The sequence below is a fragment of the Fomitopsis serialis genome (assembly GCF_022376445.1).
Source record: "Fomitopsis serialis strain Sig1Antser10 chromosome Unknown B0H18scaffold_58, whole genome shotgun sequence".
NCBI classification, from domain to species: Eukaryota; Fungi; Basidiomycota; class Agaricomycetes; order Polyporales; family Fomitopsidaceae; genus Fomitopsis; species Fomitopsis serialis.
In genome coordinates this window covers 158,458-185,704 of record NW_025955018.1, presented here as the reverse complement: position 1 = coordinate 185,704, position 27,247 = coordinate 158,458, and the positions used below count along the sequence as shown (strand labels likewise).

At 56.1% G+C, this 27,247-nt stretch overlaps 7 protein-coding genes across 7 annotated transcripts; 4 read left to right on the top strand and 3 right to left on the bottom strand.

The window, feature by feature from the left end:
- Positions 1–3,374: 3,374 nt before the first annotated feature.
- B0H18DRAFT_1121259 (uncharacterized protein) lies at positions 3,375–7,306 on the top strand (the record flags this gene model as incomplete). Its single annotated transcript, XM_048034301.1, has 6 exons — positions 3,375–4,371; positions 4,426–4,579; positions 4,637–4,749; positions 4,800–5,150; positions 6,809–6,878; positions 6,955–7,306. The coding sequence occupies 6 exons, from the start codon at positions 3,375–3,377 to the stop codon at positions 7,304–7,306; spliced, it is 2,037 nt and encodes a 678-aa protein (XP_047890990.1).
- A 36-nt stretch (positions 7,307–7,342) lies between these two features.
- On the bottom strand, positions 7,343–9,510 carry B0H18DRAFT_1020269 (glutamine synthetase guanido kinase). Its single transcript, XM_048029473.1, has 7 exons — positions 9,334–9,510; positions 8,818–9,307; positions 8,700–8,797; positions 8,508–8,643; positions 7,875–8,443; positions 7,454–7,825; positions 7,343–7,393 (listed from the first exon to the last, which is right to left on the bottom strand). The coding sequence occupies exons 1-6, from the start codon at positions 9,349–9,351 to the stop codon at positions 7,757–7,759; spliced, it is 1,380 nt and encodes a 459-aa protein (XP_047890989.1). The 5' UTR covers positions 9,352–9,510; the 3' UTR covers positions 7,343–7,393; positions 7,454–7,756.
- A 130-nt stretch (positions 9,511–9,640) lies between these two features.
- B0H18DRAFT_1020248 (uncharacterized protein) lies at positions 9,641–13,207 on the bottom strand. Its single transcript, XM_048029472.1, has 20 exons — positions 12,647–13,207; positions 12,542–12,596; positions 12,396–12,422; positions 12,324–12,342; positions 12,241–12,270; positions 12,155–12,190; positions 12,001–12,096; positions 11,727–11,884; positions 11,632–11,650; positions 11,543–11,588; positions 11,442–11,483; positions 11,318–11,419; positions 11,133–11,262; positions 10,976–11,079; positions 10,879–10,940; positions 10,718–10,811; positions 10,605–10,632; positions 10,448–10,554; positions 10,129–10,261; positions 9,641–9,970 (listed from the first exon to the last, which is right to left on the bottom strand). The coding sequence occupies exons 1-19, from the start codon at positions 12,815–12,817 to the stop codon at positions 10,130–10,132; spliced, it is 1,458 nt and encodes a 485-aa protein (XP_047890988.1). The 5' UTR covers positions 12,818–13,207; the 3' UTR covers positions 9,641–9,970; position 10,129.
- A 1,505-nt stretch (positions 13,208–14,712) lies between these two features.
- B0H18DRAFT_1086052 (beta-1,3-glucanase) lies at positions 14,713–18,049 on the top strand (the record flags this gene model as incomplete). The annotated part of the gene is made up of 18 exons (XM_048031988.1): positions 14,713–14,909; positions 14,966–15,035; positions 15,186–15,273; positions 15,328–15,537; positions 15,585–15,623; positions 15,744–15,774; positions 15,824–15,864; positions 15,916–15,939; positions 16,060–16,118; positions 16,167–16,301; positions 16,355–16,601; positions 16,648–16,748; positions 16,790–16,955; positions 17,086–17,198; positions 17,255–17,375; positions 17,488–17,564; positions 17,639–17,774; positions 17,826–18,049. 18 exons carry the CDS (start codon positions 14,713–14,715, stop codon positions 18,047–18,049), a joined length of 2,079 nt encoding a protein of 692 aa, XP_047890987.1.
- Positions 18,050–18,380: 331 nt separating this feature from the next.
- B0H18DRAFT_1121255 (amp dependent CoA ligase) lies at positions 18,381–21,120 on the top strand (the record flags this gene model as incomplete). The annotated part of the gene is made up of 19 exons (XM_048034300.1): positions 18,381–18,548; positions 18,614–18,668; positions 18,722–18,736; positions 18,798–18,824; positions 18,877–18,895; positions 18,956–18,985; positions 19,037–19,358; positions 19,416–19,536; positions 19,602–19,616; positions 19,668–19,714; positions 19,769–19,848; positions 19,900–19,933; positions 19,995–20,124; positions 20,172–20,373; positions 20,420–20,443; positions 20,498–20,567; positions 20,628–20,655; positions 20,711–20,898; positions 20,965–21,120. The coding sequence occupies 19 exons, from the start codon at positions 18,381–18,383 to the stop codon at positions 21,118–21,120; spliced, it is 1,731 nt and encodes a 576-aa protein (XP_047890986.1).
- A 183-nt stretch (positions 21,121–21,303) lies between these two features.
- B0H18DRAFT_1086050 (WD40 repeat-like protein) lies at positions 21,304–22,852 on the bottom strand (the record flags this gene model as incomplete). Its single annotated transcript, XM_048031987.1, has 7 exons — positions 21,304–21,566; positions 21,588–22,009; positions 22,105–22,164; positions 22,214–22,320; positions 22,380–22,452; positions 22,515–22,568; positions 22,623–22,852. The coding sequence occupies 7 exons, from the start codon at positions 22,850–22,852 to the stop codon at positions 21,304–21,306; spliced, it is 1,209 nt and encodes a 402-aa protein (XP_047890985.1).
- A 280-nt stretch (positions 22,853–23,132) lies between these two features.
- B0H18DRAFT_1086049 (uncharacterized protein) lies at positions 23,133–26,853 on the top strand (the record flags this gene model as incomplete). Its single annotated transcript, XM_048031986.1, has 7 exons — positions 23,133–23,826; positions 23,880–24,144; positions 24,195–25,399; positions 25,455–26,289; positions 26,351–26,568; positions 26,592–26,617; positions 26,671–26,853. The coding sequence occupies 7 exons, from the start codon at positions 23,133–23,135 to the stop codon at positions 26,851–26,853; spliced, it is 3,426 nt and encodes a 1,141-aa protein (XP_047890984.1).
- Between the last annotated feature and the right edge of the window lie 394 nt (positions 26,854–27,247).

Sequence of the window (27,247 nt, the reverse complement as noted above, 5' to 3'; positions counted from 1 at the left end):
GTCATGGAAGTAAAGATGTGCGGAACACTTACGAAAGCGATAATACTGATACTGATGCTTCTACTGCCGAAGCCTGCTCGGACTCACAGACATGCTCAGCATCCGTAGCAAGTCGTGGAAGAGTGATGATAGAGCAATAACGAAGCAATAACGGAGTATACGAAGCCTTCACTGCCCCGGGAGAAGCGGTGGGAAAGCTTCGGCAGCCACGAGCGGGGGAGATTGCACTGGCAAGGCCGTTGGCACCGGAACGCCACAACGGTCGTCCCGTAACCACGAGGCGCTGGACGGTGACTAGCGCGATCGTGAGTGCTTGTGATCGCGCTAACGGTTTCGTCACCATGTAGACGGAACGCGCAGCCCCTGGATATGGCATGTGCATGCAGCGTTGGAGCAGCAGAGGTCGCAGAGCAGCTCACCGCCCTCGCCTACCGTCATCCACGCTGAGGTCGTTGTGTGACATCTATGTATCTATGTTATGCAGTGATGAATGCGATCCGTCCTTCGCGCATGCCGTATGCGGGGATGAGATGCTGAGAAGCGCAACTTGAAGGAGGAGAAGGATTTGGAAATTGGGAAGGGAAATCTTCGGTAAACCTAAGTACCGCGGAAGCCTTGCATGATTGGTCGAGCGTGTCTTATGAGAGGGTGAATTCAATACCCGGCGCTCCTCAGAGCGGCGAGCGCGCAAGATGTGATGTTTTCGCCGAAAACATATCATTCATGACCATTGACGGCGATCGAAGAAATGCAAGAGGGCGTACCTATGGTGTGAACACTCTGTCCATTTTCAATGTTGAGAATCTGGAAAATTCCCAGCTGTGCGAATGTCAATTTGAGCGAATCCGAACATCGCCCGCACCTTCCCGCACCCCATTGATGGCGTGGCTACGACTGGCCTAATCTGGCTAGGCGTATGTGGCCGCCCGATGCGGTAGGTTGGATCTTTTTCGGACAGCGGAACGACCAGCGAACTTGCCGCCTTCCCCCACCTCCATACCCCGGCACACTATCCTTCTTTTCTAATTTCTCCCTCCCGTCCGTCCTTCGCCAGCTGTGTCGAGACCAGACAGCCTACTCTCACCAGACGGCGCGCGGTACGCCCCAGGCGCCCTTACGACAATAGTTCGGGTCTGTTCGGGTACGGTAGTCAACGCCACCATCCGTCGCTCGCACATGTACGTTTCATTTCCTAGCTTCGAGATACGCTACCAGGGCGCGCCCCAGGTGGCGCTCTCGTAATAATTGCAGTGGTCGTTGACGCGCGGTCTTTTTCCCAGCCCGCCTTGATCAACTCTTGATCAACTGCTATCGGGCGCTTCTTTCTCTCGTTCGCCCATCATCGCCGTCGGGAGGTTGCGCATCTGAGTGGTTGGGGTTGTACGGTGCCAGGTGAGTCGCACTTCAATGCTTGTCGGTCCAAGAGCGGGGGACACCGGGTCCGTGATTCCATGCAAGGTTGCGGATGCAGTCCTGCCACGCTTCCACCCCACCCGTGCTACCTACGCAGGCACTCTTCATACCGGAAACGGTCACTTCGCCACCTGCGCAGGGTTCACGCCGTCCTCCTCAATGGCGAAGTAGACCCAAACTGGCCTGCAGCTGTCAACGGCGATCAAGTTCGAGGCGCCCGGTGACTGCACCTCAAACATGACTGTCACTGCAGGGCACTTTTGTAGGGCGCAGAATCTTGCGGGCCACGTCGAAGAACATTGCCTTGCTCGCAGCTTGAGATCTTCCATCACGTCTCGTAGCATGCATCTGGCGTGTGCGTGCCGTATCGCATCGGGTCCTCGCACAACTTTCCGGTTCGTGTACTGTGCAGAGACCTTCTACGGCGACAACATGGGAATCCCATTGTCTGCACGTATGTGTCGCCTCTTCAGGTACGGTGATATGAAGGCGGTTGCACTGACATTCGAGCCGTGCTCGCCCCTCGCATAACATGCATCACGCAGACAGGCAGTGGACAAATTGCCGCCACGACGGTGGTTGTGTTGCCATATGGCTTCATGACATTCATTGCACACCTCCGTTGCGTCGGAAATATTCCAAATCGGTGTCCCGTCGGTCCAGGAGCGCAGGGTGGCACGGCGTGCAGACTTGTGATAGAGTACGCTGCACTGCAGCGATCGTCGAACAGTCAGTGGTGGCGTATCTCTGGGAAGAGCACGTCCGCCATGTACGTCCAGAGAGCGTGCGCCGCGTATCTCCGTCGCCACAACGTCCCTGGGGCATGTTGTCAATTCAGAGTTCACTGCCTCGCGGGGTTGCATCAGAGCCTTGCGAGCGCCGGTGTGGAAGTGATGGTGGGAACGCCGGAGAGTGCCCCTCGAAAACTGAACCTTTCCGAGGGTGGGCCTGACGTCGCGGGATCGTTCTGCATTCTGTCTTCTACGCTCGTGTCGCTTCTAGCTGCTAGACTGAGTGCTAACCACGCTTACTACACAGACACCAGCGCCCTCGGCGTCAAGCTCTCCCTGGCGCTCTGAGAACAATTGGCATACCGGTTCAGGCGACCCACCGACAGGACGCATTGACCTGCGCTCATATCTAGCTTGTCGCTCGCTTTAACCGTACCCTCCGCTCATTGTTTTGGCTTCGTCGCAACGAACGACCTACGTTCTTGCCAAGCCGATCAGAGACCTTGAAGAGTGAATCTGGTGTCATCTGGGTGCGTACAACTCCGTTCGATCGTGGCTTAGGCCTTCTCCTCGAGGAGACACGTCGTGCATCACCGCGAAATGCGCCTGGTGTCCAGGGCGGTGTGTAGCAGCGCGGGGTATCCACGGTGCATGCCTTAGCGCCGGTGCGCGGGAGGCTGCTAATGGCGAGCGCGACCTAGATGGGAATAAGTAGTGATACACGGTCGCTGGACACCAGCTGCAAGCTCATACACCCTACTGAGGCAGCCATCCTCGCGATGCTTGCCCCACGTCTTCTCTTCGTGCTCCTTTGATTACCGGCCCTGTTGCTTGGCTCATGCTCTCCCCGATGCTTGACAGAAACTTGAAGTGATCCTACTGCCTGTCCGGACCCACGGCAAGTCCGACGCCACCGTTCGCTGTCACTGGAAGGCAAGTGCGCTCGCTCACTCGCTGCTGATCGACACAAGTCCGCCAGTCGGCGGATCTGTCGCACGTACCTCGGCCCCGCTGACGCTCATATTATTCGCAGGCAGTTTTCTCTCGTTCGCAACTGCTGCCTCTTTGCGGCACGACGACCTCGCTTAGACTGGACCGGGAATTCTCCGTTCATATTTTTTTCGTTAACTGTGTCACATACAGCGTACAGTAGCCGGTGAGTGGTCTCTACTTTTCGCTCCGAAGTGAAGGAGCTGATGATTTGTTGCAGCGCACTCTCGCCCGCACACCATGGCCTCAACACTTACTACGGAGTCTCGTACTAGCCTGCGCGATCGTCGCCCCGCGGTGCCCCTTCTTCTATCCTCCTTCCCGCTCCCACCGTCTCACATTCCCTCGAGCTCGTCATTCGGGCCATCCCCTCCGCCCTCGTTTAATCACCCTACCTCGCCGATCGATACCCTTGTGAACCCACCACCCTCGAGGCCACCGTCTACTCCTCTCCCTCCCGTTCCGGGCCCCTCTCCGGTCTCCCAGCATGAAACCCTGATGCTCATTACCGCGGCGCGGTCCAGGCGCACATCCAAGATGTCGGTGAACTCGACTTCTACCTACTCACGTCGCAGCTCGACAGCGAGCAGCGCCAGCGCGAGCAACAGCCTCCCGTCGCTATCACCGTCAGCAAGTGTCACACCAGGCGGCGAGTCGACGCGGTCCCTCCATTCCTATCCCTCGAACGGCTCGCTGGCCGCGCCGACCTCATGGCGCGGCACCATTGCTGGTGTGGACAGGTCTCCGGTACTCGATTCGAGGATACGCGAGGAGGACCCTGCCGATTTGACACGGATGTCGCTCGACGAGATTCATGACCCGGAGATGAGCGACGACGAGAAGGGCCTGATGCGCATAGGCGAATCCGTGCTCAAGGAACACTCGCACCGCAGACGCGGCCACCACGCGAACGACTCGATCTCGTCCATCGACATGCGCGACCTCCCCCCGCTGAACGAGAAGGAGGACGAGATTGCGGAACCCGTGCCGAAGGCGATCCCGAGTCCGAAGAAGAAGCTGCTGGACAAAACCCTTCCGCCGTTGCCCATGGAGCCGCGGCGGGCGGGGGCAGAGAGTCCAGACATTGATCAGATCCTCGCAAAGACGCCTCGCCCGAGACGGAAGTCATCGGGTTGCCCGTCTCGTTCGGTTTCGCGTACGCGTGCGCGGTCGCTCCGGCGACACGTTAGTGACGGTACGACGCTCGTAAGCAGTAGGTCCCGCAAGACGAGCGAGGGTATGCGAGGACGGCCGAGTTTGCCTATGAGGCTGGGAGCTGAAGAACCCGCAGACGACTCTTTCGTTGAGGATTATGGTTCTCTACTGGATGCGACGGGAACGCCCGTGGATATTGTGGATGTGGAGGAGGAGGAGAAGTTGGACCGGGCGCTGGACGGGGAGGGAAGTGATTCAGACTCGGACATTGACATCCACACCCCTTTGCCGTGCGTGATATCCCGTTCATGTCTCAGAGTTGTGCTGACCTTTTTACGGCCGCGCAGCAATCTGATGTTGCGACATGGCTTGCTGTCACCTAACTCGAAGCTTCTGCCGCAGTCTCAGTCTCAGCCGGTCGACGATCGCCCTGGTAGCCACATGAGTGTCGTTTCGAATGGTAGGTTGTAACACCTTCGTGTACAGAAAGCATCTAACAGGAATCATTAGCGGGCTCCGTCATGACGAAGACTGGTCTATTCAAAGACGGACGGGACACCGTTTACAGACGAGTTCGACATCGTGACGGCAAGTTGCTTCGAGGCGGCATCGGTCTTACCACCGGACTGGGCTGGAGTGACAGTGAAGATGAGGGTGCACCATCCCCACTCACTCACAAGCTGTCGAGTACCACATTGGGTCGCAAGTCCCTCCCCGCTAGCCTCCGCTCATCGACCTCGACCTCCTCGTCACTCTCTCGACATTTCAACGAGATGGGCCTCGACGAAGAACGCCGACCTCGCGCATCCCTTCCCTCTGACCTCTCCCGAAAACCTAGCACGTCTTCCGTGTCCATGCCTCGTTCGTCATGTCGTCCATGCGCCCGATGCGTTCCTCCAGCAGGCTATCTCATGTTGAGGAAACGCCCAGAACACCGAGGTCAGCGCCACCGGGTCCATCTATACGCGGTCTTCCTGCGGCCCGCAGGCTTGAGCGATCGTCGTCGGACATGGATTCTAACTACAAGTCTGATCCAGCTCCCCGTGCTCTGTCGCGGCAATCATCACGTGCGGGGCCGTTGCGGAGTTCGCTCTCGCGGACGGCAAGTAGTACCAGTGTCGGACAAGGTCCCAGCGGTACAACAGCACGTACCGTGGCGCCTCCAACTGCATGGGCAAATGGACGGGCCGTGGAGGTTGCTCGGCCGATAAAGCTACCGCAAGGCCACAGTACTGCGGACGTCGATAGTTCGCGGCGTCGGTCAGACGCAACGGACAGGTCACGACTGTCGACGGCAAGCAACGTCAGCATGGCCAGCATAGCCAGCAGTAGCCCCAGAGGTCGACAGCCGACCGGGCAACCAACGACTGCGACAAGGGCGCCGTCAGTTGGGCCTGACGGAAAGACGAAGCCGCGCCCTACCATGATGCGGCCCCCAAGTTCGACGAGGATGAGGGCGGCCTACCAGAACCCAATGGGCATCGCGACGTGAAACCGTATTGGCATAGAAGAAGATTAGAGCTCCTTGTGTTCGATTGGCTACCTACATACCACCACCTTGATCCCCACACATGTCACCGCCTATCACCACTACCCCGCCATGTTCCCTCCGCCCGCTACCACTCGTTGTGCCACCTACTACATGTAATTCGTGTAAATCATTGAGCCACGCATTCACGGATACACCGACATTCATTGACCCAGGCTACGTTGCATTCGTAATTCAGGATGGTCGGAACGCTTGCATTACTTCGGGTTACAACATGGGTTATCTTATGTTCTAACGATTTGAATTGATTTGGAGGAGTCCGCGAACCCATTACGTGTTATAATACTGTATACCTTCCCATATCAGGCTGTTCAATAGTATACCGACATCCTTTCCCAGCTTCAGCGCCGTGTCGTAAGAACGTGGCTGGAGTGCCGATCTTCTCACTCGGCGAAGTGCGCATCAGGAGGCGCACGAAGAGAGCTCGATCACCTAGAGACCGGGTGCAATTAGCATTCGGAAACTTAGATGTATTTATCGTCACCGGCAAGACTCACCTGCACGGCATACTGCGCCGCAGGGGTCGTGTTTCTGTGTCGCTGTCCTACAGGAGTAGAGCACCCCAAGAATGTCTGTCCGTCGTGAACGTTAGGGGGCTGAGCAGCCGCTGTGGGATCTGCGCAAGCGTTTGGCATGTACCTGGCGGACACTTTTAGAAAGGTACTAGACGACTCCTCCACCTTGGTGGCGGTAGCCGGCCTGCTTTTCCGCGGGCCTCCTCTTTTTCTGCATCTTTGCCCTGGCCAGCGATGTAAGCGAGCTCGTTAAGATCATGGCCCGCAGATACTGTAGACTAGGGCTACAAAGTGGGGCCCGGGGTAGAGCGGCTGAAGGCGTGGTTGCATCGGGGTCGACGTTTGAGTCTTCATCCTGAGGGAAGTATGATACAAGCGTGTCTAGGACAACTTTGATGAAGTTGAGCAGTGATTGGGAAGCGAGACAGTTCGAGGGCTCACCTTGCTTGGACCAGGCAAGCACGGGGGTTCAGACGACGCGCCCGGTGGCTGGATGAGTTTTCACAACAGACAGATACGAATGTTGTAACAACATCAACTTGGGACGAGTCGCTCCGACCGCTGACGCACATGCACGATGCAGATGTCCACGGCGACCTAGTGCAGTATTTCACGTTGCGATCCTTGGTCTCTATATCAACAGCATCCCCCTCACCACAGAAGGTCTGGGGCTTGACACGAACAAAAGGCTAGCGCACCAGTTACATGGTGTCCTCTCCACCGTCCGCCACCAGCTCGAGCACATCGTGATCGCGACTTCTTTTGAGCGCGGCGGTAAGGACGTCCCCCTCGCAGCTGTCCTGGAGCACCTTGCATCAGCCCTCCGGCACCTCGATTTGCGGGCCCTGCACGAGGCCATGAGCCAGCCATATTTCGATGCGCTGAAGGATGTCGACGTGAAGATGGACATGTGGGATCTGAGGGTGGAGTTGGATGGCCCGCAGCAAGGCTGAGGTCGAGGATTTGAAACGGAAGCTCGAGGCCATGTTTCGAGGGTTTCTCCAGCCGTGGTCTGACCGCGGTCTAGTCAAGCCCTTCACCTGGGTACATTTGTCGTAGACGTGAGTGAGCTGCTTTGCGTGAACGGGCAGATGTCTCACTTCCGATCCCTGCTAGTCATATGTGCCGACGGGTCACGTACAGCGGCCACCCTTTGACACAGCTGGATCAACGTCTGCCATCGGCGGACTCGATGGATACCTGCCGTTTGTTGTGATTCTGACACCTGGACAGATATAATCGCCGTAAGCGGCTGTGCTCCACAATCTGTACATAGTCGACGCAAGTATCACAGCTCGTGTTAGAGGAATTCCTATGTGTGATACTCCATAGACTCGGTTTTGCTCGTTCGGGTGATCAGCGTGCATAAAGTACAGGCTCACGGCCTTACTGCCGCCGGATCATCAGTAGTACTCGACCAGACGCGTGATCGTCTCTTCTTCACTCGGAAGTCTCATGTACTGCTCCAACAACTGGGAAGTGCGTGAGCGCAGGTCGCCCCACAAACAGGGCACGACGCACCTTGTTCACAGCTGCATACTTCGTCACGAACTCCTCGCCCAGCTTCTCCCTGAGGTACTGATCTCCTTGCAACAGCTGCCTCGCGTCGCCCACCGTCCGCGGGAGCCTCAGCGGGTTCTCGAGGCCAACCGCCTTCCGCTCCGCGTCGCTCATGAACGCCACCGGCTTCGCACAGTCGCCCGACGTCAGCACCGCCCCGCTCAGCACGCCGCGCAGTCCCGCAGCGAGCGTGCTCGCCAGCACGAGATACGGGTTCGACGTCCCGTCCGCCGTCTTCATCTCAAAGTGGTGCGCGCCCTGCGTGCCGCACAGCCGGATCGGCGCGTCCTTGTTGTCCATGCCCCAGCAGGAGTACGTTCCGCCGGCCCAGATACCGTCGACCATGCGCGCGTAGGACGCGGAGGTGGGCAGCGTGAACGCGCAGAGGGAAGGCAGTTGCTCGAGGATGCCCTGGAGGAAGGACCGCTCCGTCGCTGTGAGCGTTGGTGCGAGCGCGGCGTCGGGTCGCGCGCCGGTCGCTGGAGGCTTGCTTGAATGAACAGAGAAGTGCAGGTGCGCACCGTTGCCGCCTGCGAGAGACGGATGCTGCGAGTCAGCCGCGCCCTGTGGTGACTGGCTGATAGGAAGACGTACAGTTGTCGGCGTGCAGCCGCGGGGCAAACGTAGCACGGAGGCCATGCTTGCTGGCGACGTTGTAGATGGTCTCTCTGGTGTGCACAACCGCGTCGGCTGCCTCGAGCGGGGACAGAGGGCCAGTGACGACTTCGAACTGTCAGTCGCTCGTCAGCATACAAATCGCTAGAATGAGCTGCGGGTGATAGCTACCTGTCCAGGAGCCGACTCCGCGTGTATCATCTGCAACTCAAGCCCCGCCTCCTGCAGGTCGTCTGCGATCTCCATCAATACAGTGTTCCCCACTGTACCTGTCCGGAATTCGCTGAACACGACCAATCGCCATCGACCACCGTCACGGGCTTGGGAGATATCGCGCTCAGGAGTATGAACTCGGACTCAAACCCGGCGAGGAAGGAGAGCCCGGCCTTGGCCTGAGCCTCGTCGACGATGCGCTTCAGCAGAGTCCGCGGACACAGCGGGTTGGCCAAACTGCCGTTCGGAAGCGGGGCCTTCTCCTGAAACCAGCCCATCACCACCGCCTGCCCGGGGGCGTACGGGCACAGACGGAAACTGTTCAGGTCGATGACATAGAGATGCTCGCCCGTCCCGTTGAATCCCTCGGCCGCGTTGAGTCCCACCAGTCCCAGCGTTACATGAGACAAGCCCACGCCAGGGCGCGCCGTCTCGCAAAGTCTGGTGAAGTACGAGACGGGGAGGATACGGAAGCGTACGGTGTTCACCAGGTCGACCCATTGCACGCGCACATACGTGACCCCTCGTTCTGCCAGTCGTAGAGCGTGCACGGACGCGTACTTTGGCTGCGAAGCCTGTTCAGGGTGTAGACGACGCCGATTTGCGACATGGTGGGAGATAGTCTGACTCAGTCGGAGGCAGGGGCGACGATAACGCGTCTTTATAAGTGCATAGGCGTGTCGCATCTTGCTTAACTGCGCCGGTTTCATTTCGGCGTCCTGTCACAGAAGATATCATCAGCCAAGAAGTGAATTGACCATCCATGATGGGAGGCAGACAGCGGAGCAGCCAACGGCGTGTCGTACAACTTAATCACGCTTCTGCAGCTAAGTACCGAAAGGAATATTGTTCGCCCCGGTAATTCGACACTTACAATGTAAGGGAATGCTATTCACTTATTTACTGATACATGTACAGCGACTCGACTGACAGGAACAGACTTGAAAGTACCTGTGCAGGTGAGCAGAAATAAATATGCGATCTCCGTATGTATTGTACACCACGACTTAGCAGACCACACGCGTACGCAGATCGTATGTTTCACCCGTGTTTCACATTTCTGAGCCGGCAGTCTCTGCTGCAGACCATATAAAAGCCGGCGAGCACCTTTGAGGCCGGTAGTACTTACATAACTTACGCCGTACCCCCTCGGCGTTTCTTCACGATGCCTACAACGACGTCCACATTGTGTGGGAGCGACAATTCATATGCTCAATTATGTACGAACCTGACGACCAAGAGTTCGACAGATAAGTTGAATGATGGCACAGGTAAATTTGCTGGCCCTCACCATACTGATAGCACATTGCTCCGCCATTGATAACATACCTGCGCCTCGCGAAGTCATTGGACTACGAGGGGAGGCGCATGCAGTAGTGAATTCCGAACTACATCCTCGACTTCGGCGGTCTCGACAGCCTACCCTGCTTCTTCAGCTCCGTCGCCCGATCCCGCAACACTCGCCTCAGCAGTTTCCCGCTCGGGTTCTTCGGAATCACATCTACGAACTCCACACCGGCCTCAAGCGTTTATAATGCACCTTCACGTCCGCGACGTGCTGCCGAGCCCAGGTCAGTCGACACACATGCAGATGGATGTAGTTCAGTATCAGAGAAAAAGACTCACCTTCATAATGGATGCTCGGACTTTGGCAGCTTCGGCGGGATCCTTCTTCATGCGCTCCGCAGCGCAGGGCTGGGTGTAACGAACGCGAGAGGAAGTTCCCCGCTATAGTCGTCCGGCAAGCCGACGACGCAGACGTCTGCCACATCTGGATGGTCTAGGATATGGCCTTCCAACTCGGCAGGGGCCACTGCTCGAGCGTCAGATCCACGTCGCGTGGTGCTGTGTCGATGGACTCACCCTGGAAGCCCCGAACCTTGATAAGCTCCTACAGACGGGGTAAGGGTAGGGAGGGAAGATCAGTCCATTTCGTCTCACAGGCGATATGCGCCAACGATGGCGGACGTGCATACCTTGATCCGATCGACGATGAATACCTCCATCTCTTCGTTGATCATTACTTCGTCCCCCGTGTGCACCCACCCGTCCACGAAGGTCTCATTCGTCCTACGCTCGCGCCAGAAGTTAGTCCCGTCTTGTACCACAGCACGTTCGACGGCGAGGCACCACTCACGCTTGCTCATTGTTCAGATAGCGCAGAGCATTCGCGGGGCCCTTCACGATGAGGTGCCCCGGCTCATTGAAGCCCGCGAGCGACCGTCCGGTTTCACCACACGCGCGATGACACCGGGCACAAGCCGCCCGCCCGAGCCCGGCGTGCATATCTTCTGCTCGATCTGCGGGAAGGAGATTGTTGTGGAGGTCTCCGTCATCCCTTCGTTTCCGCTCAGCACACATGTCGGTGGATCATTGATCAGGGGCACGCACCGTACCCCTGCCCCACGGATACTTGCGGCAGGATCTTTGATAACTGGTTCGTGAGCTCGGGTGATAGCGGTGCGGCTCCGCTCATGATCGCATGGATCGAACTCAGATCGTAGTTCTTCACCGCCGGATGCTGTTCGGTGGACACGTTCAATGACCACCCGATATACCGGTCGTGATGTACCCACTTTGCAGAGGAGGACGACCATCGGGGGAACCACCCTGTCCGCGTTGGTGTCAGCAGGACCGGAGGGAGGTATCAAGGGGGAAGACCCACGGGATGAAGCCATCTTGTGCCGTTGTATGCTTGACAAAATCTAGGAAGTTGAACTTCGGGACGACGACCAGGCTGGCCTGAAAACGTCCGTCCGCAGATCAGTGCTTCTTTCATGCCTGGAACACGTCGCACGCACCCCATAGAACATCATGAAATGCATGATGACGACGAGCCGTAAATGTCTGATATCCAGAATTAGGTGAAGCTGCGGCTAGATTGCCGTACTTACGGTAAAACGGAAGCACTGCATCCCACAAATAGACTCGGAGGATGCCAGTCGCTCGGACATACCACCCATGGCAACACTGCCAGTTTTGTACTTACGATTTCCCAAGGCCCCGGCTGCTGGTTCGCAAGGTGCGCCATCTGGATGACATTTGCAATGGGGGCGTAATGGGCGATGCACACCGCCTGTCGTTCCAATAGCATGTCAATCATCCACACGCATCTCGGGGAACCCATCTTACCTTCGGCTTGCCTGTCGTCCCGCTCGAGAAGCTGAGGAACGCGAGCTTCGTCTTACCCTCGCCCCGCTTCAGCTTGCGCTCCACATAGCTTGCGGTTCTCCAAGCCCTCCTTCACGAGCTCGTGCACAGTATGTGCGTATACGAGGATGTCGAGTTCTCCAGCGGGTCAAACAAGACGATGCGTTCGAGTGGGAGACCCACGGCTTTGGCGGCGGCATTGCAACTGGGTAGCTGAGCTTGTCTACGATGAGCAGTTTCGCTTTCGTGCTTCAAGTTGGTACTGTAGTTCCCCCGCGGTGTACGCGGGGTTCGCGCAACTGGCAACACAGTCAGTTCAGTACTCCGTGTAGCATAGTAATCTACATACGTGGCAGTGGCGCCGAGTCTGTGAATGGACCTGAAGACCCAGATGTCGGCATGTTAGAACCGCTTGCTCGCGATGGCACTCACCAAACAGCGATTGGGTAATCTGGGCAGTGTTGCATCAGACAAATGGCAGAGAAGACGACCCTGCCAACATACCGACGTGATTGGGCCCGAATATGCAAACTGTACGGAGCATCAGTCAAGCGTGCCGCGTTCGGAGACAGCGAAGACGCGCACCTACGTCGTCCTCGACTGTTATCTGAGTCAGCGATGAACGAGCGGTCAGTCCGAAGCCCACGCACCGATGCCCCAGCGCGAACTCATCGCGTTAGCCAATCCATGTGTACGCAATCGCACCTAAGCTCCTCGTCAGGGTAGTCGAGCACGGCAGTCGAATGAGCGCATACCTCGCCATACCCGATCTGCCTGCCCGTCGCATCCTCGATCATCCAGGGGTTTCCTTGCAGGACTCTCCTCACTGGCCTCGAAGGGTGGTCCGAGTCGAGCATGAATTGAACAAGCGTGACATCATCGGGGACGTGGGGAAGAGGGCCACCGGGCCCGTGGAATTCAGTCATGACTGTCGAACTCGGTGAGGGCGTCGTGCAAGGCGAGAATAGGACACGCCACGGGAAGGCCTTCCTGAGTGACAGGCGGAGCCATAGCGGGTTTTATGGCAGCTGTCCGCTCACAGGACTCACACGGTCGCGAGGGACGGACACGAGAATGACCAGCTGCCTTCCCCGCAACCCCGCGGCACGTGAAACGACCCGATCCCCGGGCTTGGCCCCTGGGTGCCTGCCAGTGTTCGCAGCGGCTCGCTAGCCGACGTTCACGAGCCTTCGGGATCGCTGGCGCCGTTCACTAAATTCGTCATGCATGCCTTGAACCATGCAGCCGAGATTGAGGGTACATGACCCGAGCGCGGGTGAAGTGAATCCGTGTCCGACAGGAGGTTCTGCGGCAGCTCAGGGACACTTCGATCCCGCACGATCGATGGCGTCTCCCAGTGCTGGTACTGCTCTCTCGGGAGCTCGGGGTCCCTGATATAGTCAATGGGTAGAGACTCAACATGCGTCAACATTCGATAAATTCTGTACAGTAGTGCACTCACCTCTGAGCCAAGAACGCGATGCATGCAGCATGTCATTCCGAGACAAGCGAGAAGCTACAGGAGGCATTGCCTACGGCCGTTATATCAACGCGTGGTTCGATCGCAATTGAGCACGCCCAGTGAGTGAGAAAAGAAGTGCAACGATACAAGCAGGTGATAAGGCAATGCCGACTTACCTCCAAAGCTAAAAGTGAGAAGACTTCTCGATTAGCCTGCCTATTTGCTCGTCGAACGGCTGGCATCTACGGGCATCTACGATGTCAATGCAGAACGGGGATCGGGAGGTGGGTGATTTCATCAGAGAACTGCCGAGTGAATTTATATCTGTTTCACTCCTCAGAAGCCGCGGCGGAGTCTGAAAGTTTGACGTAAAAGACCTTCCAATTTAGGAAGGGCACCTGCTATATCCGGAGCAACTCTTTGCAAGGTTCGCCAAGTGCGAAAGTTCCACAAAACATGCAGAAAATGGTACCTGCTTAGTTGCAGAGTCTTGCCGCATTTGAATCGGATTATATGGTACTCAAATCAGGTCTACGGTACTGCACAAACCACGTGAGACCCGCCTCATACCGGGCCGAGACCATAACTTAGACTTCGCGACTTCGACATTTTGTGCATACTCATAAGTGCGTACAAACCAACCAACTCGACACCCGACATCTACTACATACACCCCCCAGAAAACGCGAATACCTACCATCCACAGGACTACCGGCTCGCAGGTGGCGCATCGTAATGCACGTCGGCCGGGCGCCAATTCCACTAAGTCTAATCACGCGAAAGTAAGACTTGCCCGTAAGTATTTTTCCACGAAACCGTCACTCATAGTAACATAACACTTACTGTCTGAATCATCGAGGTCGTCGCAAATCACCAGAGTTTTACTTGGTCGGTACGCCGTCTGATTGGTCGGCATCCAATGTTAAGTGCACGAAATACATATGTAAAGGTCGATAACACTTGTTCCGATGGTTTAGATACAATGGGTTAGTACTTCCGTGCAATCCCCGCGCGCGCCGTGAACCGCTCTTCCTCCTGCAGCGCTGCAGCAGTCAGGTTCGTTGCTCAGCTTTGCCCAGCAGCAGCCTGCAATGAGCAAGTTGATCCACAGAATTCAAGACAAGCTCAGGAAACCACCCGCACCCTGTATGTCAACCCACAATGCCCACAGCACGCCCGAGTCTTTCCTTCAAATTCTGGCTTGCAGTACAGTTCATCTTCGCTTTCTGCATGACAACGTACTGGTTTTCGCATACGAAGCTCATTGCATCTCCTTCTCGGCCTGTTTCCGCCACCATGTTTGGAGGCATTGTGATCTTGACTGAGGATCCGTTCGCAGTGCCCACGCCGTCACCGAACATGTCTCGCCCGACGTTCAACGACTCACCCGTTGGACCGGGGAACGCAGCGCCTGGCGAGCCGTATTGGATGGAAAGAGTCAACCATCAGGGTGTGGCCGCGTTCAATCCGAAGCCCGACGCGTACCAGGTCTTCAGGAATGTGAAGGACTTCGGCGCAGTAGGCGACGGACGGGCGGACGATACTGAGGCCATCAAGTAAGCCCTAGCGTGTGTTGAGCTGCGGGAATGATGTGAATAGCAACCGATTGCAGTGCGGCAATGTCGTATGGCGGGCGTTGTGGAGGCGGGAACTGCGAATCTTCGACTGTCACTCCGGCCATCGTGTACTTCCCGCAAGGGTGAGCTGAAGCGGAGGTACTAGATAATCGTTGACTCATCATTGCGACTGCCAGCACATACAAAGTATCAGCCCGATAATGTGAGTCGGATATCCTAATACCTACTTATCTCCACATTAACATGCTTTCAAAGTGCCTACTATTACACCAACTCATCGGCGACGCGCGAGCACCGCCTACTCTCCTCGCCGGCTCCAACTTCAGCGGGATGGCCGTCATTGGTCCGTCATCCCGAGTTTCTGCGCTCCCCGACATCGTCTGACGAGGCCCACTAGACGCAGACCCGTACATCCCCGGAGGTGGCGGCGCGCAATGGTACATCAACCAGAACAACTTCTTCCGGAGCGTGCGCAACTTTGTAATCGACACCCGGCGCGTGCCCGATCACGTCTCCGCGACGGGGATCCACTGGCAGGTCTCGCAGGCGACGAGCTTGATGAACATCCGCTTCGTGATGAGCGATCGCAAGGGGAATGCTCACCAGGGTATGTGGCATGCGAATATGATGCTGTCGGTCTGACACCATGTGTAGGCATCTGGATGGAGAACGGTAGCGGCGGTTACATGGGAGGTGAGCCCGCCACTTTGCCGCGCACCGCCTATTGAGATGAGGGTACGCGTAGACATGGAATTCTACGGAGGCCAGTGCAGGTTGTTGCAATGCTGTATGTCATCCTGACTTTCTAGGCAGGTAAGTTCGGGATGTGGGTCGGGAACCAGCAGTAAGCATAGCTCGTCTCTCCGATGGCAAGGCTGCATTGACGAAAATAGGTTCACCGTACGGAACGTCACTATGACCAACTGCGAGACCGGTGAGCGCACCAGGCCTGTGTAGTGCACGTCCGCATGCTGAGCAAACATAGCCGTGTATGGAATGTGGAACTGGGGTGAGTGACGACAAGTCATAGACACATAGACAGCTATTGACGGTGTACTAGGCTGGACATTCCAAGGAATCACAAGTACGTGGGTGCCTGGGGAATGGTAGTCGTTCTAACATCAGATAGTCAACAACTGCCAAGTCGGCTTCGACCTGAAGACAGGCGGGACGACGTCAGACACGCAGGTAATCGGCTCGAGTTCACCGCCCGCGCCGACTATTAATGCTTGTTAGACGGTCGGCGCCGAGGCGATCATCGACGCCGTAGTCTCGAACACACCGGTCTTCGTGCGGTCGTCCGTGCACACGACGTCCCTCGCGGGCTCGCTCGTGCTCAACAACGTCCAGCTGACCAATGTGCCCGTTGCCGTCGGGATCCTCGGCGGCGCGACCATCCTGCCCGGGGGACGACGACCATCGAGAGCTGGGTGCAGGGCAACGTGTACGAGGGTGCGAACGGCGCGAGGAGGTTCGTGCAGGGCCATCGTGAAGCGCCCGTGAAGGCGAAGAGCGTGCTCGACGCGGGAGGGAAGGTGTTTGGCCGGATGCACCCGCAGTATGAAGACTATGGGGTGGACCAGATCGTCAGTGCGAAGAGCCTGGGTGCGAAGGGCGACGGACGGACGGACGACACTCGGGCGCTGCAGCGCATCTTCAACGAGGTGCGTTGTATATTTTCAATACGAGACGAAGTGATCTATAAACTATGTGGTAGTACGCGGGAAAGAAGATCATATTCTCGACCACGGGACGTACTACATTACGGACACGCTGTTCATCCCGGCGGGCACGCAGCTCGTTGGGGAGGCGTGGACTGTGATCATGGGTGGTGGGCCAGCCTTCGGGGACGTGACCAGCCCGCGGTGATGGTGCGGGCGGGTGAGCGTGGCTCCAAGGGTATCCTGGAGATTTCGGATATCGTGTTCGCTACGAGGGGGCCGGCGCCTGGCGCGATCGTCCTGGAGTGGAATGTTCATTCGGACGTGCAGGGTGGTGCAGGAATGTGGGATAGTCACATCCGGTGTGTTTGCGGTGCCAAGATGACTTATATTTCGATGTGTTGACCATTTCGCGTTATGTGGTACAGACTGGCTGGAGGTGGGTGATTTATGAACACGCGCGAAAGCCGCTGACCATATGAGTGATTGTCCAGCGGCGGGAACAAACCTGGAACGCGCGCAGTGCCCTCTGCAGCCGAATTCTGATCAGTGCTATGCGGCATTCCTTGCAATGCATCTGACGCCACAATCGAATGCCTACTTGGAGGCAAGTGAATTTCCTCAAAACTTCACCAGCTCTTGACAATTGATCGTACTTCACAGGGCACATGGGTTTGGCTTGCGGATCACGACTTAGACGGCGACGGCAAGTCGCAGATCACGGTATACAGCGGTCGAGGTGTTTTGTCCGAGTCGCAAGGACCCGTGTGGATGGTTGGAACTGGTGAGTCGTGAGTCTGGTGTTATATATTCAGCGCACTCAGACAAGATTACCCATAATAGCTTGTGCGTCTCGAGTCTCAACCCTGGTGAGTGGTGAACTAACGGAAATATAGCTGAGCATCACACGCTGTATCAATACAACTTCGTCAATGCTCGGGACCACTATCTGGGGCTATTGCAGACGGAATCTGTCAGTCCTCTTGTTCGGTTGACCTATCATGCATATCATTGACTCTCCCAACTGTTCGAATCTTGGAACGACAGCCGTATTACCAGCCATCCCCACCTCCTCCCGCGCCGTTCGCTATCGAGAGCCGGTACAAAGATCCGACCTTCCCTTCAGGCCAATCGTCCGCCTGGGCGGTCAACGTGCAGGACTCGCACGGCATCTTGATCTTCGGTAATTCCCGTTCCGATCCCTCGCTCTCAAAATGCTAAATAGTTGGATTAGGTGCTGGCTTGTACAGCTTCTTCAGTAGCTATGGCCAGGCCTGCCTCAAAGACTCGTCGTGCCAGAGTCAACTACTCAACATCGACGCACAGTCGTCCATAAGCGTTTACAGCCTGTCGACGGTGGGAGTGACGCATCAGCTCAGTGTGGGCGGCCGTGGGATCGTTCCTTCATATGAGAACCAAAATGGATTCCAGTCTACTATGACTGCTTGGACAAGGTGACATAGGAAAGATTGAGCAAAGGACTGGGTACGGACCATCATTCCATGTTATGCATAGTGTCTGCGATGTACTGTACTCTGTCACCTGTGTAGCACTGCATGTGTGTATTGATAATCGGTTCGTCCGCCTTGTAGTATTAGAAGCAACAGGGCTTGGTGTCACACGGGAGCGTGCCATCCGCATTGCGGCTCAACACCTGCGACGAATATTCTGTTCACCCGCGGGTGTGATTCTGGTACATATGCTGATCGCATCCTATTGGACGAGGATGTTCCCAGCGTCATAAGGAGCAGGCGCACTGAGAAGAGGTTCTACCTTGTCCCCGACAGCCATGTCCGTGATACATGCCCCCGGTGGACCCATACCAGAGGTCCCCTACAACCTCACTATTCCCCAATTCTTGTTCAATATAGACTGGCACCCGGCGAGGCCAAAGCTGCTGTCGCGCGCTCCGTGTATGATCGAGGATGCGACCGGTCGCTCAATCTCGTTCGATGAGGTTAGTGCTACCGGCCTGGAGACACTGCGATACGCTGATTCAGCTTCTATGAACGAATATACTAGGTTCGTACGCGTACGACCGCGCTCGCGAATGCGTTACATTCCCGTTGTCAAATAAGTGAGCTGGTGGTCGAGTCTGTTTGGTGAATGTTTGTAACCTGTGTACTATAGGGAACAACGACGTCGGTGCGGCAATCTCGGTGCTGACGCTGACGTTCTGAGTCGTTCTGACTGCCTCTTGGTGCAGTTTGCATCTGTACTCCGAACCACGTAGGTAGGTACACCGTTTCAGTTGCCCTTCTCAGTCTAATGTCTTACCCCCATAGACTTTCCAGTAGTCGCGCTGTACATGAGGCATTCTCAGTGTCCATTCTGGAACCCTTAAACTAATCAATCACTTCATAGCGCTGTACAGAAGCTTGGAGCTGTTGTTACGTGGGTATCATGAAAGTCATGATCAAATACAATGCTGACAATTGGGTTCAGAACTTCAAACCCTGCATACACGATCAGCGACCTCGAGTACCAGCTCAAAATCACAAATACAAAACTCCTTGTCGTGCATCCTTGGAACTTGGCTGTGGGTCGTGCCGCGGCAAAAGCGGTAGGACTACCACTTGAGCGGATCGTTCTATTCGACGTGGCGGAGAGTGGTGGAGCATCACTGACACATCTCACCATCTCTCAACTTGTCAACGAAGGATCCTCGAGGCCACAGAGTTTCACTGAATGTCGATTGGGCCCGAATGAGGGCAAGTCAAAACTAGCCTATATCAACCTCTCAAGCGGAACCACAGGCAAACCCAAGGTGAGGACGAGGCTAGCGGTAGGTACTACTGCGAGAAGTGAATCCTACTGCTACTAGGCAGTCTGCATTCCCCACAGCGCAGTAATTGCAGGAATGATTCAACAAGGCCATCTGGTGATCCAAGACACTACTCCCTGGGACGAGCGGAAATATCGTCCTGGCGATCGCTGGTATGCCGGTAAGTACAACGCGTTAGCATAGAAGGGTGAGCCTTTGACCAATGAGGCTCTGTGTTCCATACAGCCTTGCCGTTCTTCCGTGAGTCTTCCAAGCGTGTATATTGAAGTCAGATGTATTCACGATTGCCAGACATATACGGTCTTGTTGGCATCATGCACTTTGCGTTGTTCTATGGAGTAGGAGCAATCGTATTTCTGTGTCCATCCAAAACTGACGCGTTACTTGCGCAGACAACACTCGTAGTAGTCCCGAAGTTCAGTTTCGAAGGAATGTTGCAAAGCATACAACGACATAAAATCAGGATGCTCCCGTACGTGTGATAACCTGACGAACTGACGAGTGACGTGCTAACCAGTCGCAGGGCTGTGCCTCCCATCGTCGTTCTTCTATGTAAGGTGAATGCTGTCGCTGTCGCTGACTTATGACATCAAGAGGCAACAACTTAGAACTTGACAGAACCCCGAAGTGAATCGCTACGACCTGACCTCCTTAGGTCTCATCATGTGCGGTGCCGCACCGCTTTCCGCTGAGCTCATCAACCAACTGTCTGCTCGGCTACCCTGGGTTAGCATCGGACAAGGATACGGTACGACTGCCTATGATGTTCATGGCGTACACAGCTGACTGGACCAGGTATGACGGAGGCTGTGGGATCGGTCTGCTTCCCGCAGCTCGAACAGAAGATCTGCTCGCCAGGCAGCGCAGGGCGGCTAGTTCCCGGTCTTACCGTGCGTGTCGTGAAGCCTGACGGGTCGCTTGCTGGCTTGGGCGAGCTGGGCGAGCTGGCGATCAAGAGCGATGCGGTCGCTTTGGGGTATCTGAATAATGAGAAAGCGTGAGTTTGCAGCGCTCGTTGTTATGGTCACTGACCTGCAGGGCAGCTCACAAGAAACTTTCGTCGATGGGTATGAAAACTGCCCCATTAGCTATATGATGTGATCTGACGTTTCTCGCCATAGCTGGCTCTACACCGGGGATGAGGTCTATATCAACGACAAGTATGAGGTATTCATTACGGACCGTATCAAGGTAAGCTCGTACGGAAGAGGTCAGTTAGTGGTACGATAGTCACACCGACATCACCTGCAGGAGATACTCAAGGTCAAAGGATTCCAAGGTCAGTTAAGAGAGGATATTCAATGAGATGTGAATTGACATAATTCGGCATGCAGTCGCACCATCCGAGCTCGAGGGGCATCTCCTCGACCACCCTGATGTCTCCGACGTCTGTGTGGTTGGCATCCCGGATGAATACAACGGCGAGCTGCCCTTCGCATTCATAGTCCTCAGTGCGGAAGCAGTGAGACGCGTTAAGGGGTCCACCACGGAAGCAGACAAAACCAGAGACGCGGTTCTGAGGGTGTGTCCATCTTACCGCCATATTGCATTTCGTTAGGCATGTCCATGTCTGATGTTGTCCGTGCAGCACGTCTCGGACCACAAAGTGCGGTACAAGTGGTTAGCGGGCGTCGAATTCGTCGAAAGCGTACCGAAGAATCCCAGTGGCAAGTTGCTCCGCAAAGAACTGCGAGGTCTCGCAAAGGACATGCTGGCGAAGGGAACATTTTACTCACCGGTGTGAAGGAGTGGGTCAAGGTGAAGCTGTGAGAGGGGTCATGAAGCCTTCTATGCCCACCAGTAGTCACGCCTTTAGATATGACCGAGACAGTATGTATAGTTCTCGCCCTTTCAACAGCGGCTGAACCTAGAGATCGGATGTATAATAGCAGGGAGATCGGCAAATGGACGAAGGATTGCCCACGGGCTACAGGTCAGCGAAGAAGGATGGCTCAGCGACAACCTCATTCCGTCCTTTCGACCGTTTTGAGGTCTTCAATGGATCTTTGTCCTGCTTGCGTTTTCGTTTCCTCTCCACCACACCCTCATCGTCACTTGAGTCCGCAGCGGCTGCTTCACCATCAGACTCTGCCTCAGCCTCCACTTCCGTCTCGACTTTCTTCTTCGGAGAAGCCGGTGGCAAGCCCGGGCCTTCCTCCTCGCTGCTTTCTCTCTCAGCGTCACTATCGTCTTCGTCGCTATCCTTCTCACTGGCCTTTCCCTCTCCCTTCTCTTCAGCGTCCTTTCCCTCTTCTTCGTTTTCCGCTTCGTCATCGTCGTCTGCAAACACCTCTTGCAAATCTGTCAATTTCAGCACCTCTTCATGGCCCGCGCTCCCAACCCAACGCCCTTCACCGCCTCTATCCACTGCAATCCGTTCGATAGGGAACTCGCCGTGGTCCGCGACGACACCAAGGAGCTTCGTTGGGAAGAGTTGAACGGCGCGGAGGATGCCGTCCGAGGAGCCCGTGAGGATGGTCGTCTGTGACGGGGCGAAGGCGGTGGGGAGGACCGCCAGCGTATCAATGGAGTGGGGGTGCCCGGGGATGCGGTCAACGCAGTCGCCCCAGCCGCTACGGCGGTTGAAGACGGAGAGGATGCCGAGTTGAGTGCCGACAGCGAATTTTTGACCGCTAGGCGGGAGTGAGATGGCGTAGCAGGAAGCGGGAAGCGGAACGTACCCTTTTATGGCACGATGGAGAGTAGCTCGTCTTCCTGGTCCTCTGACTGCGCGACGGGTTCGGTCTTCTTTGACCTGACGTCGATGACGGAAAGCGTACCATCGCCACTGGTCGAAATCAACATATGCATCGAAGTTGTGTTGTGTAAGGAGCCACCTTGTCGAGACGAGCTGCTTGCTGTCTGCTAGCCATAGGAAGTCTGAGATGAAGTCAAAATGGTGGGTATACTGTCGTATTGAAGTTGCTTTTCGCGGATCCCAGAGCTGTATGCACATCAATGTTCTGTCAGCCGAAAACACAGAAATTCGGCCAATGTGCTTGCCTTAATAACTCCATCATCGTCTCCTGAAGCAAGTAGATTCGGCGTAAGGCTCTTCAGTCGATTGATGGCTGTGCTTGCATGGACCGTCTATTAGCAAGGACGCATATACGTAGGCGTGAGCCGGCGCCGACTCACTCGTGGGCGTTGGACCAAGTGTCGACTATCTGGCCTGTACCCGTATCAAGTGTGCTAGACTGCGAATGAGACGCTCAAACCCCCTTGAACATTTGTGGTTAGACTTACAACACCGCCTTTGCTTTTCCGGCCGCCCACAGCCTGCCCCCATCCTCGTTAATTGCTAACGCTCGGCATGACCGCTTCGATGGTCGGACAGTGAATTTCCTGTCATGCTCTCCGTCGTCGTCGTAGCCAAATGCCTTGACATGGCCCGTGAGTAGACCAGCATACACAGTAGAGCTGGAAGGATGGAAGATCAAGTCAAAGATCTGTGTGCCGACGTTGATGTCAGGCATCGTGTGGTACGCAGGAGGATCCGAAAGCTTGAAGACGAGTTCTGAGTTCACCCACTATCAGTTAGCCGCCGATAGCTGGCTTGGGCGCTCCGTGAGAAGCGGAAGATAGCATCCCAAGTCACGCGTCACCCTAATAGGTCACACATGTCACTGGCGACCCTCCGCAGGCTAGCCTGCGGCGATGTTCACGGCTTCACCAACGCCCATCTTTCGTCTTGCTTCCATCTCTCGTCTCCCATCTCCCATTTCCTCCTTCATTCTGACTATGAGGATATGAAGTATGACCATTCAAGGCCTCCTCGTTGCGCTGCTTGCGGCTGGGAAGTGTCTCGGAGAGCCCGTAGTCTCACCTTGGACAGCCAACCGAGACCTCTCTACGGCTGTTGAACTGCGGCATAACCCCTACCGACTGGCACCAAGCTCGACGGCGGCCAATGGATTGGATCTCTTGAACATTGTTCTTGTCGCCTCTATTGATGGGAGGCTCCATGCGCTCAACAGGACGTCGGGAGACTTCATTTGGTCGATGAAGACGGCCTCGGGCACTGAATCAGCGGCCCTTGGCCCTCTCGTGCGCACGAAGCACCCGGATCTCGATCCAGACCTTACGGATGATGACTCTGTGAACAGAGAGGTCTATCTTGTCGAACCACAGTCTGGCGACATCTACATCATGTCTACCCCGGACAGCCCTTTGCAACGACTTCCGTTCTCTATGCCTCAGCTCGTCGACATGTCTCCGTTCAGCTTCCCCTCGGACGACGACCGAAGGATGTTCGTGGGTCGGAAGGAAACGTCGTTACTGTTGGTAGAACTGGAGACGGGTAGGGTGAGGACGATGAACCACGAGTGCCCATGGGATCCATTCCAAGACCTGGCCGAGCCTGCAGAGTTCGACCTCGACCTGGATGATCTGGAAAGCGCCGGGCCGCCCAAGAGAGCTAAACCGACCGAAGTGTACATCGGGCGCACCGGTGAGTTGGGCATATGCTGTTCGCGCGAAATCAGCGTTCATGCTCCGCTGCAGACTACCATATCTCGATACATACCCGCCCGTCGCGAGCGTCATCCGTTAGGCCGCCCGTACAGAACCTGTCATTCTCCGTGTACGGGCCCAACAATCAGGACCTCGGCATACAGTCCGCATATCGACACACCGCGGACAATGCGTACATACAGCCGCTTCCGAACGGGGAGATCGTCTCCTTCACATCCGACACCGTACAGAGCGCCGACTCCGACATGGCACGGAATACCCACTTCGAATGGGGTCGGGCATTCTCTACTCCCATGTACGTGCTTCGCTCGCTATAAACGCTGGGTGTGACTCACGGTCAGACAGCGTCGCTGTCTTCGATGTTCTGCGTTCTTCTCATCGTCAACAGCCCTTCGTGCTTCTCCAACCGCGTCTGCACCTCGAGGATATCCTCCCTTCCGCCGAGCTTCGCAAAGCTGCCACACGTCAGAGCATGCCATTCGATGCAGCCTTCGTAGGTATAGTCGAAGAGACGGGCTCGCTCTACGCCATGGGCCCGGACACGTTCCCGCTCGCGATCTTCGGTGACGCGGGCGTGGGGCGCTTCCTCGACGCTGCGCCGCGCGACACTCACTTCGATGATGAGTTCGGTCGCGACGAGGACCTACCAGAGGATCTGGACTCCGTCACGCGTCGGGCGCGAGAGCGGCGGCTCCGGAAAATGTGCACAGAGGGAAGCAGTGACCTGAGGTGTCTGACGGGCGTACGCCGGCTGGAAGCTGGGACGCAGTCTCGGTTCAGCAGGCTGCTGGACGCCGCCCCGTCGGTGCCCTCCGCACCCGAAGAACGCAATGCTAACGTCAACACACAGACGAGTCAGGAGCACACGATGTCGGCTCAGTTATTGTTGGATCCGCATCGGAGCGCAAGCACCTCGGGCTCTGCCCTGTCGGCCTTTGCAGCGTGCGCATTAGCGTTGCTCATGGCCTTCGTGTGGATGGGTCTGAGGCACAAGTCAGGCAAGCCGCCGCCTGCTTTCTCCAGTCCCATTCCGGAGCCTCAGGAGCGAGAAAGTCCCGCTGAAGAGAATGCCGCGGTGACACCTGTACCCATGGATGGTAACTCGGCGCGCGATGGTCCCATCGTGATCGATTCACCTGATCGCAAACGCACAGCCTCGGCAGCATCACGCCCTAGTACGCCGCGTCCCGGCACACCTGTCAAGAGGCCGTCAGCCATCGCAATACCGGAGCCACCAGCTGATCTAGACGGAGATCCCGCGGAAGGCGACGACAGCGATAAGGACGGCGAGTCGGAGCTGCCAGCGAAACGCAAGGGCGTGCGCAGGAAGCGCGGAAAGAAGAAGCGGGGAGGCGCTACTGGTGGCGGAGCAGAGGACGAGAAGGAGAACGGCGAGGAAGTGGCTAACAGCGACGTGCCCAATGCCAATGCCAAGGTGTACGGGGGCAAGGACGTGATGTATGTGGTGGGTGAATCCGCCGTCGCTGTTTCTCCGTCATCTGGAGAGACACCTGTCGAACCGTCTCTGGTCGTGTCGGACACTGTCTTGGGTGAGTCTACAATATTGGATATCACAACGCTGCTCAGCTCATCGTATTGGTTTAGGTTTTGGGTCCCACGGGACAGTCGTATTCAAGGGCTCTCTGCAAGGACGTGCCGTCGCCGTCAAGCGTCTCTTGCAAGACTTCGTCACTTTGGCGTCCCGAGAAGTGAACGTCCTGCAGGAGTCCGACGACCATCCCAACGTCATCCGGTACTATTACCAAGAGTCTCGCAGCAACTTCCTATACATCGCGCTCGAGCTCTGCCCTGCCTCACTTGCAGATATCATCGAGCACCCCAACGAGTTCCAGGAGATCGTGGGCGCGTTCGACCCCAAGCGCGCTCTGCGCCAAGTGACTGCCGGCCTGAGGCACTTGCATGCTCTCAAGGTTGTCCACAGAGACATCAAGCCCCAAAATATTCTCATTTCTCATGCGAAGCGCGGCGCCGGTCATAGGATGCTCATCTCCGACTTTGGCCTGTGCAAAAAGCTCGACTTTGACCAGACGAGTTTTTTGCCTACTGCACATGGCACAATCGGCGCTGGCACTATTGGCTGGCGGGCTCCGGAGATTCTGAGGGGAGAGGTGAAACTCGACGAGACTACCGGAGATGACTCGCAATCAGGCTCTTCCCGGGGCTCTGTAGGCACCCCGCGGGTGGGCACACCGACGGGCAAGCCGGCACGCCTGACCAAGTCGGTGGACATCTTCGCGCTGGGCTGCCTGTACTACTACGTCCTTACGAATGGTGGACACCCGTTCGGCGACCGGTTCGAAAGGGAGGCCAACATCATGAAGAATGCGAAGTCGCTGGAAGGCTTGCAATGCTTTGGGGAAGAGGGTTCAGAAGGCGTTGACCTGATCACCCGGATGTTGAGTCCAGAAGCATATGATCGGTACGTCAGCTCCTTCGGCTCGTAAAATACATATGTGGTTTCGCTGACTACACTTTATCAGGCCGGATACCACTTCATGCTTACTACACCCGTACTTTTGGGATCCTGGGAAGCGGTTAACCTTCCTCCAGGATGCCTCTGACCGGTTCGAAATTATGTGCCGGGACCCCCGAGACGCTAACTTGGTTGTACTCGAAACGGGCGCCGTTGAAGTCGTTGGCAATGATTGGCATTCTCGCTTGGACAAGCTCTTCATTGAAATCTGGGCAAATTCAGAAAGTATGATGGCAAGTCCGTCCAAGATTTGTTGCGTGCATTGCGGAATAAAGTGTGTTGTGCCTGTATACCTGATATTTGATTCTTTGCTCACTTCCCTGCCAGAAACACCATTACCAAGACCTCCCCGACAACGTCAAGCGCCTCCTCGGCTCTATGCCAGAAGGCTTCCTTGCATACTTCACACGACGCTTTCCCCTCCTCTTCCTCCATGTGCATTCCGTCATCGCCAACTCCACCCTCCGCAGCGAATCCATGTTCCGCACGTATTTTGAGTTATCTGACTGATCGCACGCATCCTCTTGAACTCCCGTCTCCTCGCTCGTCATCGTCTGATTTATTTGTCATGCTGTATTTCTAAGTCTAAGGATATCGCAATGCTGTCTGTGCTAGTATACATTAGAATGGACCTACTGGATCATACATATATGTTGGTCTGTCTGGTTGTGCAACATTATCAATAACAAGTGCAGGGTCCGCTGTAATGTTCTGTACGAATCCCGCAGTCCGAATAACCCAAAAGTATAGGTACAACAGTGTGAATGCATCATACATGCGCAGATGTCCCACGGCGACTAGTAGCGAGAGGCAGCGACAATGAGGGCGACGATGACAGCAGCCAAAATCAGGACCCCGCTCATAATGGCTGCGATACGACATCGGATGACCCAAGCATCCACCC

Excerpts from the sequence above, each read along its gene's own strand:
- B0H18DRAFT_1020269 (XM_048029473.1), bottom strand. Across the intron at positions 8,644-8,699 it reads CGGAGTCGGCTCCTGGACAG|TTCGAAGTCGTCACTGGCCC; the intron begins GTAGCTATCACC and ends AGCGACTGACAG. Across the intron at positions 8,444-8,507 it reads GCGGCTGCACGCCGACAACT|GCGGCAACGGTGCGCACCTG; the intron begins GTACGTCTTCCT and ends CGTCTCTCGCAG.
- B0H18DRAFT_1020248 (XM_048029472.1), bottom strand. The coding sequence starts at position 12,817 with ATGACTGAATTCCACGGGCCCGGTGGCCCTCTTCCCCACGTCCCCGAT. Across the intron at positions 10,633-10,717 it reads TCATCGTCGATCGGATCAAG|GAGCTTATCAAGGTTCGGGG; the intron begins GTATGCACGTCC and ends CCCCGTCTGTAG. Across the intron at positions 10,262-10,447 it reads GGGAACTTCCTCTCGCGTTC|GCCGGTGTGGAGTTCGTAGA; the intron begins GTTACACCCAGC and ends TAAACGCTTGAG.